The sequence below is a fragment of the Engystomops pustulosus genome, chromosome 2 (assembly GCF_040894005.1).
Source record: "Engystomops pustulosus chromosome 2, aEngPut4.maternal, whole genome shotgun sequence".
Taxonomy (NCBI): Eukaryota; Metazoa; Chordata; class Amphibia; order Anura; family Leptodactylidae; genus Engystomops; species Engystomops pustulosus.
Window position 1 is genome coordinate 251,503,978 of NC_092412.1, and position 15,600 is coordinate 251,519,577.

Sequence of the window (15,600 nt, forward strand, 5' to 3'; positions counted from 1 at the left end):
TATAAGGCTTCAGCCACTTGGAAATGGAAATGACGGCATTTGTGTGCCCACACTGGCTGAGCCAATCACTTGCTTTCCTGGTTGGTTACATGTGACCACCAAGGTTAGCTACAGCCAATGAAGAGGATGTCATCTCTTCTTGCCCAGTAATATTGGAACCAGCTGACCCCTCTGGAAGGATATATTTTTTTTTTTCTCCCATTTTAAAAGCTGCTCCCCGTTGTCAAAATGTTAATGCCCTGTCCTCATCAGAAGCTGTGGCTGTGTTCCTCCACCTTGCTTTACACTGCAGCAATGAGATCAATAAAAGATAGAACATTTCTGCACAGAAACAAAAAAAAAGTGGAGCCATAACCCACCGTAGGCGTTGAAGTGCGTTCAGCTTTGCTGTTTGAGGTGCTCTGTATGTGGAAGAGGACAATGGATTCGGCTTGCCCCTTCATAACGGCTTCTGCAGCTCTGCGGGATCAGAGAGGCAAAGGTTAATGATGGGGAAAAAAAATGCAGTCTAAAAATCATCTACAAAAGTGTTTGGGACATAAAAAGGGTTAATCTGCCTGCAATGGGATCTCATCTATGCTGCAAACTTGCTGACTGTGTCCAACATCCACCAGCAGAACTGTGAGCGCAGCTCTGGAGTATAAAGAGGTGAAACCGGCTTGGGAATTGGAAAACTATATTCCAGGGCTGCTTATAGATTCGGGAACACATGGCTCGCTGGCCATAGGTTCCTTTGATGGCATCTTAAATAAAATCGGTATCAGCGCTGTGCTGGGGCTAACCATCCCGCTACCAATCTACAAGAGGGGGGACAATTACATTTTAAAATACATGCTGTTCATGGCTGTCATCCAAAAGGTTCCGTCCCCTGTTATTGGACATCATTATTGAGAGTGTGAGACCCGTAGTGACCCAATGTTTGAAGCTGTGGCATCTGTCGTTCACAAATTTACACAGCCAAATGAATGGAGCCGCAATACCACCCACAACCACTATGCAATGTATGGCGCTGTTCTTTGCTGACTGTGACCACTCCGTTCCAGGAGACCTCATTAATTCTGGAGGACGTGACTTACTTGTTGGCCATTTCAGTAGAAAAGACGTAGACGACTTTTGATGGCGTTTTCCTCCCAGGTGCGGAGTCCAGCATCGTTGACCCATGAGAAGGAGTGGAAGACCTGGGGACGGAGGTATTGGAAGGGGTCATGGTGTGGGGCGCGTGCGACTCCAAGGGCATCGCTGGATCTGTAGTGTTGCAGTCTTAAGAAAAAAAAACGATATTATAAATAATCATCAATGGAAAGGTCAGTACATTTTACAAGAAAGGGAAGAATTTTATCCCAGTGATAATCCGTGTAATTAAAGTCCGGACAATTTGTATAAGAAAATAGAAAGTTCCCCAAGTCCGGATTTCTCTTCGGATACGATCCCCATTAGTCAGAACGTCTCTCTGCCGTTATGTTGGAGGTTTCCACGGATCCATTAGTGGTCGTGTCTGGTGTGAAACCTGATCCGCACGTTTCCTGCTGCCGAGGTTTCGTGATGATGTCACTCCTGGAATTCCCTGTGATCTAAGCAAAGTCTGTGTAACCCTTCCCCTGCCAGGCACCAATCTATAAACAATGGAAACCAAGAAAACGTCCCGCGGTGTCCACAGAGGAGCGAGGTCGCAGTGTGACTACTAGATTGATAGGATGAACCGTTCTACATTGCATGCAGTCAACGGGTCACGGATCCTGCGGCCGACTATAGTATAGACCCAGTGCCCCCCGACCTCCTCAAAAAGAAACTGTCTGGAGAACTGGGGACAGATCAACATCCATCATGATAAACCATGATCCAGGCAACGTGACTGTTAATTTTCTCAATTTTGTTATCCATGGCCTTCAACTTTTATAATTTTACTAGAAGGGTTCCTAGGGGGAGGTTACCAGATCACCTCCGTGTTGTAGCTTCACAGCCTGTTACACTGCGTTGTGGGTTGATGGAGCAGGGGGAAAGGTAAGAATGTAACACCATATGAAGTAACAGCACTGAGGGGTTCTGTAATGCTCCCCTAACGTCTTTAGGGACCATTAGCATAATTTTACCAGTAGGTTTTTAGAAGGAATGAGGCCATGGATAACAAGTATACGGTGCCTGGATCAGTAAGTGTCCCTGGCTTTTGCCTGATTTTGATGGGAGATTTTCTTTAAGGAGAAGACCAGCAGCCTCCTCAGAGTAAGCCAAGCAGAGCGCTGTACATTGTATAGTGGCCATGCTTAGTATTTGGATGGGGTTGAGCTGAATCCAGACTGATGGATGTAAGGTCACTGTATGATTTGTCGCGGAGGGGGGTGGGGGGCAATTGTACGGTGCAGCAGAGGCTGGGAATTGAGAAGCGGTTCCAGCAAAGTTGATGGCTGAAGCTCAGACCTATTCAAGGGAATGGGCCCGAGCTGCAATACCACACCCAACCACTATACAGTGAAAGGCCGCATGCTTTGCAGAAAATGCAAACATAGACAATGCACATCTACTTACCCCACATTAGACATAACTATGTAACCCCAACATCCATTATGATACCAATCCCCTCCCCCCTGCAGTTAGATCCGGACCTCACCTTTAATTTCAGAGTCTGTAGTGGGGGTTCCTGGGTCTCTCTGGTCAAACGATTCAGCAGAAATACTCCTTTCCCTTTTGCCCTTCCCTTTGGCTCCGTTGCCGGCCCCGTTCTTTAGTCCCATACTGCCCCCGGGACCCTGCATTGGTTTGGGGGTGTGGTTGCCACTTTTGGGGTCACAAGGGGAGGCTTGCGACTGACTTGTAGACCCTCCCTGTTTCCCCTGGCTGGAGAACTTGGCGTCCAGCTGGGGGTTGCCAGAAGGAGACATGACGGAGGGAGGGTGGACCATAACCTCTGGCTTTGATTTTGGGCTGCTGGAAAAAGAAATTAAAAAATATATAGGATTACACGTTGCAAAGACATGGTAATATTCCCCGAATTCATTATGAGGGGGTCAGACTGAGGCCAATGTGAAATATATTCTCCCGACTAAATGGTACATTACATGAAAACATTATTCCAGATTACCAGACTTTTTGGATGTCAAATTGAAGGCACGTGATGGCTTCCGCTTACAAAGCGATTGTGGAAGTGTAAAGCTCAACAGCACCACTCCTTCACATGGCCGTGTCTGGTACTGCACCCAGAGCACCAAACACAGCCACATGCACAACGGTGGGGCTCTTGTCCCCGCTGATAGATAAGGGTACTGAGCGATGAGATTACGTTAGTTGTTACATCGGATTTGGGGGTCAGGCACTGGCCAGGACCTGATGACATGAGATCTTCCTGGAGCTGCTCTGTCAATACACAGCTCTATGTTTCTATGTACACAGTGAGGGCTGCGCAGGGTAAACAAAGCGTTACGTCAACTCGTGCAACAGCCATGCAGAGCAACACCCGGAACACCCCTCAACCATTATCATGCAGACTCGTACCCCAGGGACCCCCTGCCAAGAAGGGGGTTAAAGGGCAGCAAGTAAAATAAAAGATACCCCTTGTCCTTGCGTTGTTGCTGCCCCCATTCCTGACAGTCACTGGCCTCGTGGGAACATGACAATGACGGCACTGGTCCCACTCCGGTAAGTGTCCGGATACAGCAGTGACATCCGCTTAGAAATATAAAATGGACTATGAGACTATAGTGTTATCCCCTCCATCCATTGGCCTCACAGGACAAACTAATCAGAGTTGCCTTGGATCTTTCATGTACACTATCTACCTTCGGCCAAGAGATAAGACTTGGTATAACCTCTTCCTATCACTATCTTCTATCCACAGGAATGGGAAGAACAATATGATTGGTGGTGGAATGGGATCCCTAAAGATTACAAAAACTGGTTCCTGTCCTGACTTAAGAACGGGTCAGAACGTTGGGAGCGCCGACACTCCATATGTCTAAAAGGATCAGAAATTAAGGAGCACGTTGCTCTGGTCTCTACGACACTCAACTTGGTGTTTAAAAGGCAAGACAAATCCTTGAAAACTGGCTCAAAAAACATGGCTGCTTTCTTCCAAACACAGCGCCACACCCCACCATGGTTGGTGGTGGTATTGCAGCTGAGCTGTACAGAGATGAATGGAGCTTAGATGCAATAGCACACACCACCCAAGAGCCATTTTTGAAAAGAGGCAGCCATGATTGTCACATTCCGGACAACCCCTTTAAGGATGGAGGATCTCCTACCTCTGTGTGTTTCCTGACGGGGAGTTGCGCACTTTGGGGTTACTGGAATGCATTGACAGAGCTCCGGAGCTGGCGGTCACAGAGGTTGCGCTGGGGCTGGCCAGGTTCTTTGGGGGGCTGGGGGGCTTCAGATGAGCTTTCTGTGAAGTGCTTTTGTCAGTGTTGTCCTTCTGCTCGTCCTTCTCCTTTTTGTTTCGCTCTCTCTTGTTGAAGTGGGTTCTCCCCTCCTGCAATTCCAGCATTCTTCGGACATGTGGCTGTCGCTGCGGAGGGAACGCTGTGCATTGCCAGGGCACACTGCAAGACAAAGGGCCGCAACGTGAGCAACTGGAAGTCACAGGTAAAGGGTTCAGTCCAGTTTTAGAAAATAATTGATATAGTTTGTGTAATGAAAAGTTCTACAATTTTCCAATATACTTTGTCAATTCCTCACTTTGTACAGAAGAACAGCAAGCAGAGATCTATAAAAAAGCTTCACTGTTTATTTCCTGTGGATAAACACCAATCCCTGGTCATGTGATGTCACACAGGTGCACGGCTCGTTATACATCCCTGGTCATGTGATGTCGCACAGGTGCACGGCTCGTTAAACATCCCTGGTCATGTGATGTCAAACAGGTGCACTGCTCGTTATGCATCCCTGGTCATGTGATGTCAAACAGGTGCACTGCTCGTTATGCATCCCTGGTCATGTGATGTCACACAGGTGCACGGCTCGTTATGCATCCCTGGTCATGTGATGTCACACAGGTGCACGGCTCGTTATATCCCTGGTCATGTGATGTTACACAGGTGCACGGCTCGTTATATCCCTGGTCATGTGATGTTACACAGGTGCACGGCTTGTTATATTCCTGGTCATGTGATGTCACACAGGTGCACGGCTCGTTTTATCCCTGGTCATGTGATGTCACAGGTGCACGGCTCGTTATACATCCCTGGTCATGTGATGTCACACAGGTGCACGGCTCGTTATCTCCCTGGCCATGTGATGTCACACAGGTGCACGGCTCGTTATCTCCCTGGTCATGTGATGTCACACAGGTGCACGGCTCGTTATACATCCCTGGTCATGTGATGTCACACAAGTGCATGGTTTTTTATAGAAAACTGTATGACATCACATGACCAGGGACCAGTTTCTATACAAAGGAAGTAAACAATTAAGCTTACTGTACAATGACAGCAAGCAGAGATCTAGAAACCTTTGACAAATTGATACAGAAAGTATATTGGAAAAATTGTATAACTTAACATTACACACACAATTTGCTGAAAGAAGACGACCGACAGTGTGGAGATTCCTGCTGCCATGTCTATACTGAGGGGCAGGAGCGCTGCCATTTAGATATTAATCCCCAATTACTGCGAGAGGTGATCAATAATTTCCCATGAGCACAGCAGGCAAACGACAGAACCACAAGGGCTTCATCACCACTACAGGCCTCGTTCCCCATAGCAACCAATCACAGCTCAACTAGCATTTCTCAAACCATGCTGCAGAGATAAGAGCTGGATGCTCATTGGCCGCCAGGGGAACAAGAGCCATTTCTAAGCCTAATATTGGGATATGGGTTAAATCAGTGATTGAACCAGAATCGGCCTCCAAAAATTTCAGGTACTTCTTGCCCAAAACAACTTTTATACACAGCAAATGTGGATAATTAGAATATATACGAGGCCCTGGGTATTAGAAACTGGGGGACCTCAGTGACCATTAGTATTGCCTCAGGGTATCGCTTTCCAGCTTGTGGTGCCCAAGCATTGTAGGACTACAACGCCCATCATCTTAGTAGTAGTACTGGTAATAGTAGAGTCACAGGCCTTCACATAGGACATGTGGACAGGGAATAAGTGACTACATGGACCCCCAGAGATAAGGGGTCACAAGTCTCCCCAAGTGTCCAAGATCCGGTCTCCTGCTCCCTCACACTGCTGTGCCCTTAGCTCCTTGCATTGTGCTTCTACAAAGCCCCTCCCCTTTACACCGAGTAACAGCTGGTGCAGGATTCCAGTTTCAATACCACAGCAGTTACATAGAGCAGAGAGGAGGGGGATGTAGAGCGATTACATCCAGAGAACAGCAGTGTGAGGACAACACGTCTGTAATTCTGACAGAAGGAGAACATAGAGCAGTGGTGGCTAACCTATGGCACGGGTGCCAGAGGTGGCACTCGGAGCCCTTTCTGTGGGCACTCAGGCCATCACCAGAGATGACTCCAGGTATCTTCCTGTAGTCCCAGACAGCCCAGGACTTGCTGTGCACAGAGTTATATTAAAGTAACAGTGCTACCTGGGACTACTGGAGGAGTGGGAAGGTGTGGACAGATCTGGATTATCATTGTAGCTCCTGCTCCGGCCCTGACAATTCTTACTGTTTATGGGACGCTGAAGGGAAGCTACAATGATCATCCAAATTTCTTCTATTTTCTGCTTTATTGTTGTCCTCAGGTGCTGGTATCAATGAAAGCTGTGACAGAGCAGGGAGTATAAATCATAAATTACATTTCTGTGTTGGCACTTTGCGATAAATAAGTGGGTCTTGGTTGTAGTTTGGGCACTCGGTCTCTAAAAGGTTCGCCATCACTGACATAGAGCATAATGGGCAGCGTGTACGAGGCCAGAGCTGTAGGTGGGGAAGAAGTGGATAAGCGACTCCACACAGGAGGAGGCAGATGTTGGGGGATTACTCACCAGGGCCCCTGGGGTCACGATACGGCGCTACTCATCCTGCCAGTCAGTGAGGACCTTACAACGGAAGCGCAATCACCTGCAAGAGAACACAGGAAGGAGGCGGATTATTAACCCCTCCACATAAGAGAAATATGTCCTCCTAATAAAGAAAAGCAGATTTACCAGGATCCTTGGAAAGCTGGGTGACCATCACTCATTACAGCTCCCGGGAACCCAGCTGTGCAAGGTTCCTGAAAGGCAGCAGTATTAGTCACATAATAAGGCTACTTCCGACCAACAGGTCGTTATAGACTATAAACGGCCAACTTTATAGGGCTCCTGAATGGAAAAAAAAAGCTAATTCATATGTAAGTGACTTATTACAGATCAATGGCAGCAGGAATAACACCCAGCTTTCCCACCTAAACAATCTGATCACTGGATGTCCCGACATAGCAGCGTTAGAGCTTTCCCACCCAGCTTTCCTGTGTACAGAGCTAATGTATTCTCTATTAAAGCACTTGATTTTGTATAGGGAAGCTTAAATGATGACCCCATCAGTGCTGTAATAGAGGATACATTGGTCATCTATCTCTAGAAAAGTTGGGTGACAACTCCTGCCAGTGCTATCATTGGGCATACAGTGACCATATTGGTTACCTGAGTCAACACCCAGCTTTCCTATACACAGACAACCAATATGGTCACTGGATGGCCAGATACAGCACTGGTATGGGTCATCACTAGAGAGGAGCGGATCCAATGTTCCTGTTCGGGGTCGGCACGCTCGACCCGCATAAATTGCCCAATTTGTGGTCGAACAGCCAACACGGCAAATGAACGCCCCTAGCAGCTGGTTATGGCTGTGATTGGGTTCAGCGACACCTCGCCAAACAGAACCATGGGGGCTCGCTCACCTCTAGTCATTACCTTCCCGTTCTTATACACAGACACTCATTACCCAGCCTTCCAAGATCCCTGAAAGGAACATCAGCAAACTTATGCAAAGAGTCATGGAAAGCTGGGTGTGTACTTCATAAGGAGCAATTATAGGGTAAACCTGATTTATAGGAAAGCTGGGTGACAACGGATACAGTCCCCCATTGCAGCTCTAACAAGTGTGGCCACCCAGCTTTCCAACATGGTCCTTCTACAGCACTAGGCACCCAGCTTTCCAAAAAGGACCCTACTACAGAACTATTCACCCAGTGTTCCAGGACACTAGTCCAAATTATGTCCACAGAGTCTTGGAAAGCTGGGTAACCTCTGTAGGGAGAGAAATGAGATCAAGGTTTATAAGACAGCTACCACTGGAGTCACCCAGCTTTCCAAGATGGTTAAATCTTACTGGAGCGCTCCTTTGTCTCGATAACTGATCTTATTCACCATTCAAGTGTCACACAGCTTTCCCAGAAACAACAGACCCAACTTTCCAAGACTCCGGAATGCACTACATCAAAGTATTCCCTTGCGGTACTCAGCATAACTACGAAGTAGACAAGAGTCATCACAGGAGGCGCTAAAGCTGTCACCCAGCTTTTCCAGAAATGCGCCAACAACACGATGCCCCCCAAATAGCGGTAAGGAGGGATGAGCGGCGCTTAGGGAATACGAGACCTGATGATGTATAATTAATCGTGGAAGACTTGTTAATGAAGACGCCACGTGCATTATCCGACATGGCAGATCAGTCTACAGAGACACAACAACCACCCCCCCTCGTACAATGGAACGCTCCACCTTCCTGCACAGCAGCTTGTGGCGCCCCCTAGCATCGAACCAGTATGCTACAATCCTGCCATATCCATGGTGTGTGCATGTAAATATACAGAGAGCACAGAGAACAGCAGTGCGAGGACACGCCCCCAGTACAATCCAAGTATATAAACCCATGTATCACAGTCCTGCTGCTACTAACAATACACACAGTGATCTGATTAAACATCTCTTTATGGACAATCCCGAACACTGTCTACAAAGAGCACAGCAGTGTGAGGACGCACCCACAGTACAATCCTGGAATATAAATTCATATTTCACAGTCCTGCTGCTACTAACAACATACACAATGGTATAATTACACATCTCTGCAAGGAACAAAACCAAACACTGGCTGCAGAAAGCGCAGAGCGCAGCAGTGTGAGGACACATCTATAGAAGCTGCAATCATGGAATATACATATAATACGTCCCACCGGGTGCAGTCTACTTGGTCACACCTGATACATTTTACATGTAAATAAAGCAGCAGCAAGCAGAGATCTTGAAAACTAAGCGACCTTTCAATTAGGCAGGAGGTGGCGGGAGCCCGGACACCCTGGCGGTTCTGCTAATGACATGTAATGTGTCCCGGCCGGTCGAGCAGAAAATCCAGCAGATGAGTAACAGGCGAGATGTTACATCTACTGAAGTCTATGGGGATCCGGCAGTGACTACACATCCAATCACAGGCTCAGGATGTCCCTCTCTCCACCATGCTTTACACTACAGCTCAGCCACAAGGGGGAAAAAAAACTGAAAAAAATTACAGAATATGTCAGGAGACCACCCAGCTTTCCCAGATACAGAAGAACCAATGCCGGAGGAGGATTTCTTAACTATTACCTGCCTGCAGTACAGCACTACCTGAGGTATAGGGTGAAGAGACGAGGCAAAGGCCATAAATCTGTCTAAAATTCTGTACTTCACCTCCTGTCATGTACCTACACGTCCTGCGGGACCATGTGATGTCACCGTATATACAAAGTAACCAGACAAACGTCGCAGTCATTGTGTCGCCCTATGTGATTATTTCCTGACACGAATATCAGTATCTTAAGCTTTTTTTCATAAATTGTATAAATTCTAAAAAAACACAGAATAAAAATATAAACAAGTTAATTGTAAAAGACACTGATCAAAATTAAGGAACACTTTAAGATCCCTGCAAGTTATTGGTGTCAATTGTCACCCGATGTCACTGGCACCGAACCTTACAGTTTGCATTGATTGCAAAAGTGACAAACTCTCCCGCAGCAGGTTGTACAGATGAAGACCAAAAAGGGGGTGACCCCCATCAGCCATAAGAAGAGAAGATGAAACAAGTTGGATTTCTAGAATATTGCATCTTTACACCATCACAAAAACCACCAAGTCCCTCAGGAAGACAAACGCAAGAGAGGACGGGATAATGCAGAGAATCTCCATGGGTAATCGTTGCATCACTGCAGCTGTTATTGCCACTCGTTCAGCACTGAACAGGTTAAGGATCTGTCTCCTTGTGAAGGGGTCTCCATGTTGAAGAGCATTTGGACTGAAAGCGGACTCTGCTTCAGTCACTATCGCTCATTAGCACAAAAAAAATCAAAAGGCTGGACTCATCTAAGTGATGAAAGTTTAATTTACTTGGGCCTGACGGGAAATATCATGCTGGTCGACAGAATGGGGAAAGACTGAACCCAAAGTGTGTAAAGAAATCAGTGATATGTGGTGGAGGAAGTGTCATGGTTTGGAGAATGTTTTCTGCAGCAGGAGTTGGACCTCTCATACACCTACATGGGGGAGTGATTACAAGTGTATCAGAACCTTCTTCCAAAACACGTGGTTCCTTCCTTGTGCTCATCACTCAATCATCCACCAGTTTTCATACAGGGCAGTGCCCCAGTCACACAGCAAAAGGGATAAAGCAGTAACTTGTAACAGAAAACATTGAAACAATGTAACGGCCACAGCCCAGAGTCCTGATCCAAACCTTGGTGACAAAGTTCTGGACAAGAAACCTACAACAGCCACAGAACTGAGGAAGAGACTGGAAGAAGAGCAGAGCAGAGACTGGTGATGTCCTGTGGCCGGTGCGGAGGTCCTGCGCTCTCCCTACTGACTGGTGATGTCCTGTGGGCGGTGCGGAGGTCCTGCGCTCTCCCTACTGACTGGTGATGTCCTGTGGCCGGTGCGGAGGTCCTGCGCTCTCCCTACTGACTGGTGATGTCCTGTGGCCGGTGCGGAGGTCCTGCGCTCTCCCTACTGACTGGTGATGTCCTGTGGCCGGTGCGGAGGTCCTGCGCTCTCCCTACTGACTGGTGATGTCCTGTGGCCGGTGCGGAGGTCCTGCGCTCTCCCTACTGACTGGTGATGTCCTGTGGCCGGTGTGGAGATCCTGTGTTCTCCCTACTGACTGGCGATGTCCTGTGGCCTGTGCTAAGGTCCTGTGCTCTCCCTACTGACTGGTGGTGTCCTGTGGCCGGTGCGGAGGTCCTGCGCTCTCCTTACTGACTGGTGATGTCCTGTGGCCGGTGCGGAGGTCCTGTGCTCTCCCTACTGACTGGTGATGTCCTGTGGCTGGTGTTGAGGTCCTTTGCTCTCCTTACTGACTGGTGATGTCCTGTGGCCGGTGTGGAGGTCCTGTGCTCTCCCTACTGACTGGTGACATCCTGTGGCTGGTGTTGAGGTCCTTTGCTCTCCTTACTGACTGGTGACATCCTGTGGCTGGTGTTGAGGTCCTTTGCTCTCCTTACTGACTGGTGATGTCCTGTGGCCGGTGCGGAGGTCCTGTGCTCTCCCTACTGACTGGTGATGTCCTGTGGCTGGTGTTGAGGTCCTGTGCTCTCCCTACTGACTGGTGATGTCCTGTGGCTGGTGTTGAGGTCCTTTGCTCTCCTTACTGACTGGTGATGTCCTGTGGCTGGTGTTGAGGTCCTTTGCTCTCCTTACTGACTGGTGGCTGCTGGGACCTGCAGAACATCTCATTATAATCTTTCTCTGATTATCATCATCACATGTTATGTATGTAATAAAGGTTTTATATTGATACTTTTGTAGAACCCGGTTCTGGTGACCTTGTGACCCCTTAAAGAATATCCATCAAATGTTAATCAATGGAGTTTACATTATTTCTTCTACTGTGTATATACATACAGTGACCCCCCCCCCCCCCCCCCCGGCCGCTCTGGAGGAAGAAGAGACCACAAAACCCAAAGGCTGACACTTCTCTGTTCCCACGCGTGTAATCGCCCTACGCTGACCCTCCCCGACCACCAGACACACGGATGCGTCATACATGGATAATGATCTCGGCCAGACACAAGCCACCGGAAAAGAGAAACACAACCCAGCTTTCCTAGTGTCCTGAATGGCAAACCTGAGCCATACTAGTCATCAAAATCTCAGAATATTCCATAATCTAAACACACAAAAGCAGCAATGCCACAGCACTACATTTATATTCCAGGATTGTTGCTTCACTAAGTGCACTGTTGGCAAGTCCTCACACTGCTGTGCAAACCCTGAAGAGATGCATAATCAGACCTTTGAGTATGTTGTAGCAGCAGGGCTATGTAACATGGATTTGTAGCTACTGCAAGTGCACTGGGTGTGCGTCCTCACACTGCTGTGCTCTGTGCAGCCAGAGTTATGTATAGTCCTGGAGAGAAGTGTAATTGTACATTTGATGTGTTAGTAGCAGCAGAACTGTGATATATGAATTTATATTTCAATATATTAGCGTCTCCAAGTGCACACTCAGCAGTGTGAGGAACCCCTCCAAGCAATAAGCCGAAAATATAAATCTAGGTGTGAATAATACAGCAGACACTGCCTAAAGCAGTCTCTTAGAGGAAGGTCTAGTTCAGAACACAGAGCACAGCAGTGCAAGGACACCCCCCACACAGTACAATCCCAAATACAAATCCATATTTCACAGACCTGCTGCTACTAACATACACAGAGTCGTATTACACATCTCTCCAGGCACAATACTTAGCCACTGCAGAGAGCACAGAGCACAGCAGTGTGAGGACATGCCCTAAGCACACTTGGAGAAACTACCATCATGGAATGAAAATCCATACATCACAGTCCTGCTTCTACTAACATACACAAAGGTCTGATCACACATCTCTTTAGGGACACTGCATCCATAGAGCACAGCAGTGTGAGGACACATGCCCAGTACAATCATGGAATAGAAATCCATATATCACTGTCCTGCTGCTACTAACATACACAGAGGTCTGATCAAACAGCTCTCCACGGCCAATGAGGGCACTGCTACCCACCCAGCTTTCCTAGATACAGAACACCACACGGTCAAAAGGGAGGACACAAGAATTACTACAGCGCTAACCCCCCTCTTCGGACACAGCGCCCCACTTATCTAATGGTTGTATTTAGTATTACAGTTCATCTGTAAGACGGGCTGCAGCACCACCTACAACCCGCGGACTGGAGTGGTTCTGTCAGTGATAGGACATAACGCTGGACAACCCCTTTAAGGCCGATTCTAACCACCGATACCAATGTCACTAGTATCTGGCTGAAAGAAAGGTTTTGCGCAGAACCTGCCATCGAAAGTCTGAAGCTTCTCCCACGTCCTTAAAGGGGTTTTTCCAAACAAGTAAATTAGCCCCTATCCACAGGTTAGGGCTCAACTTGCTGATCGGTGGGGGTTTCAGTGATGAGACCCCCACAGATCACTAGACCCAATCAGCAATCTCTGTCAGCTCCATAGAGATGAATGGTCACGCACAGCAGTCTGTTCCATTCATCTTGTGGAGGGACCCGGTACCACATCAGACCCCGCGTTCCTGTGATCTGTGGGGGGTCTCATCACCAAGACCCCAACTGGTCAGCATGTTAGGCCCTATCCTGTGATGGGAAAACCCCTTTAAGCTTCTCACAGCTGAGGGTTTGCTGCAGTGGTACAGTTCAGCCTAGACTTCATCCTAGATTCCGTGCTACAATGTATCACTCCAGGTAAAATGTAGTCCTGGAATCACATAGGATTGTCTGGTGTACATGCAACTGTAACAAACCCTCAGAAAATAACATCAATGTACATGAAAATTCCTATACAGGGGGGCCCCTAGTTCTATCTGCGGACCCTCAGCACACACTGACTGCACCCGGGATCTGCAAACCCCCTATTAGTGAGGAGGGGACCCTCAATCTCCAGATTGCTGGGGGTCTTTACTCATGATCGGTGTCAGCAGTCGGCCCCACCAATCAGATTGTTACCCCCTATCCTTTGGGTAGAAATGAATATGTAAACTTGCATTTCCTGGCCGCCTTCAGGGGGCTTGATTTTTCTGTGACAAGCTGCAATTTTAAGTGGTAAATTTGGGGATTTTTGTAACCAACAAGAATGACTGCATTTGTTAATTTTTTTATGGATGAAATAAAGAAATTCTAATTTTTTTTAGGATTTCCTTCTGCACCATTTGATGTGCTGTGTTTTTCACTGGGGGGGGGGGGGGGGGGCTTGAAATGATTATTGAATCATCGAGCTTAAAGAATTTAATTTTACTTTTTGCAAACAAATAAAAACACTCAAACGCTGCAGCGTTTAGAAAGCTGGACATTAGATATCTTTGCCAGTTAATCTGCACTGCGGGGGCTTGTTTTTTGTGGTATGAACTTTATTTTTTTTTGTGTAATGTTAGGAAACATAAAACTTTTTAAAAGTTTTTCTTTTAATCTTTTTGTACACACATCTAGTAGAAAAATAAACACATCAGGCCACGTTCACATTCAATATTTTTGTTCTACTCCCATTTGGGATCCAAAAAAATGAATCACAGAGCACTGTCTAGACGGGATACAAGTGTAACAATCCCTCAGCTGAGATAAGTATTAGGTTTGTAAAGGGTTTCCAGCCTCTGGATGTAAACAAGAGCTATTCCGTTCACCAACTGCAAGCAGAGATCTTAACTGAAACAAAGTCCTGGCCAATGAGTGCGTCTGGTATAGGAAATCCACTTTATTGAAGTGACCAAAGGCTGTGACACAGGGAATAGTCCGACACCACTGATTGGACACAGACATAGTATAGTAAAACTCTGGTAACACCCACTTGTCAGATTACTTATACTTTTCCATGAGGGATAACAGAGGAATGACACAAAACAGACTTCGAGAAGACACTACGGCGTTACAAGGTCTAAGGGGGTCTCGAGGAAACAACAGTGTCCACCATGCTTTACAGTGCAGCAGCTGAATGCCATGTCCATGCATTTAAGATATCAACTCAAGACCTCTGCTTGCAGTCAGTGACAAATATACCCCTTTTAGCAGGCCATGGCTGAAAAACTAGACCTACCCCAGCCCTTACCACAAGTTGAACACACCAATAGTATCTCTGATGTTTCGTTACAATGTAACAATTCCAATTCCATCCCATGACTGAAAGCAGAGATGTGGAAAAAGTTGATATAAACAAGCACAGAAGTTGCACAAGGTTAAGTTTTCGTCAATGAAACGTAGAAGGAAAATCTGATTAATAAATCCAGAGGGTAAGTCGGGGTTATAGATGATGTCAGAGAGAAGGTCCATGGCCCTCGGCGCCTCTTGGATTGCTCACACCTTCACCTCTCAGATACATTGCTGCACATTTTGGGGCATTTAGGGATAAGAATTCGGACATGAAACTTGTTGTGCCCTGTGTAGTAATCAGATTTTTGCCCAGAGGTAGGTCAGTGCTTAAAGGGGTTGTCCCAAATGTGTTCTCTTCTATCCACAGGTGGATAACATGTTGGGGCGCAATCGATGGGAAAAGAGGTCCAAGTCAGTATGGGACTGCTGAGGGTTGTACTCCGCTCACCCTAGTGCTGTGGCAGGACCCCTTTCTGTGATCGATGGGGGTCCTACATAGTGAATGGAGTGGAAGACCATATGTTCAGCCGACCCCTCTATTCATCTAAGGGCCATTCTTGTGACTATT

General features: G+C 47.2%; 1 protein-coding gene across 4 annotated transcripts in view; it reads right to left on the bottom strand.

Moving 5' to 3' along the window:
* BCL9 (BCL9 transcription coactivator) overlaps positions 1-15,600 on the bottom strand; it is a 132,292-nt gene that overhangs the window by 9,701 nt on the left and 106,991 nt on the right. For 3 of the 4 annotated variants that reach the window (XM_072138845.1, XM_072138846.1, XM_072138844.1), the window contains 5 exons: positions 6,930-7,005; positions 4,236-4,532; positions 2,606-2,922; positions 1,077-1,260; positions 360-459 (listed from right to left, as the gene is read on the bottom strand). In XM_072138845.1, coding sequence (XP_071994946.1) covers positions 360-459; positions 1,077-1,260; positions 2,606-2,922; positions 4,236-4,477 — 843 coding nt within the window. In that variant the 5' untranslated portion in view covers positions 4,478-4,532; positions 6,930-7,005. Of the gene's footprint in view, positions 1-359; positions 460-1,076; positions 1,261-2,605; positions 2,923-4,235; positions 4,533-5,601; positions 5,698-6,929; positions 7,006-15,600 lie in introns of those variants that run through there. The other variant, XM_072138847.1, reaches the window with a different exon arrangement.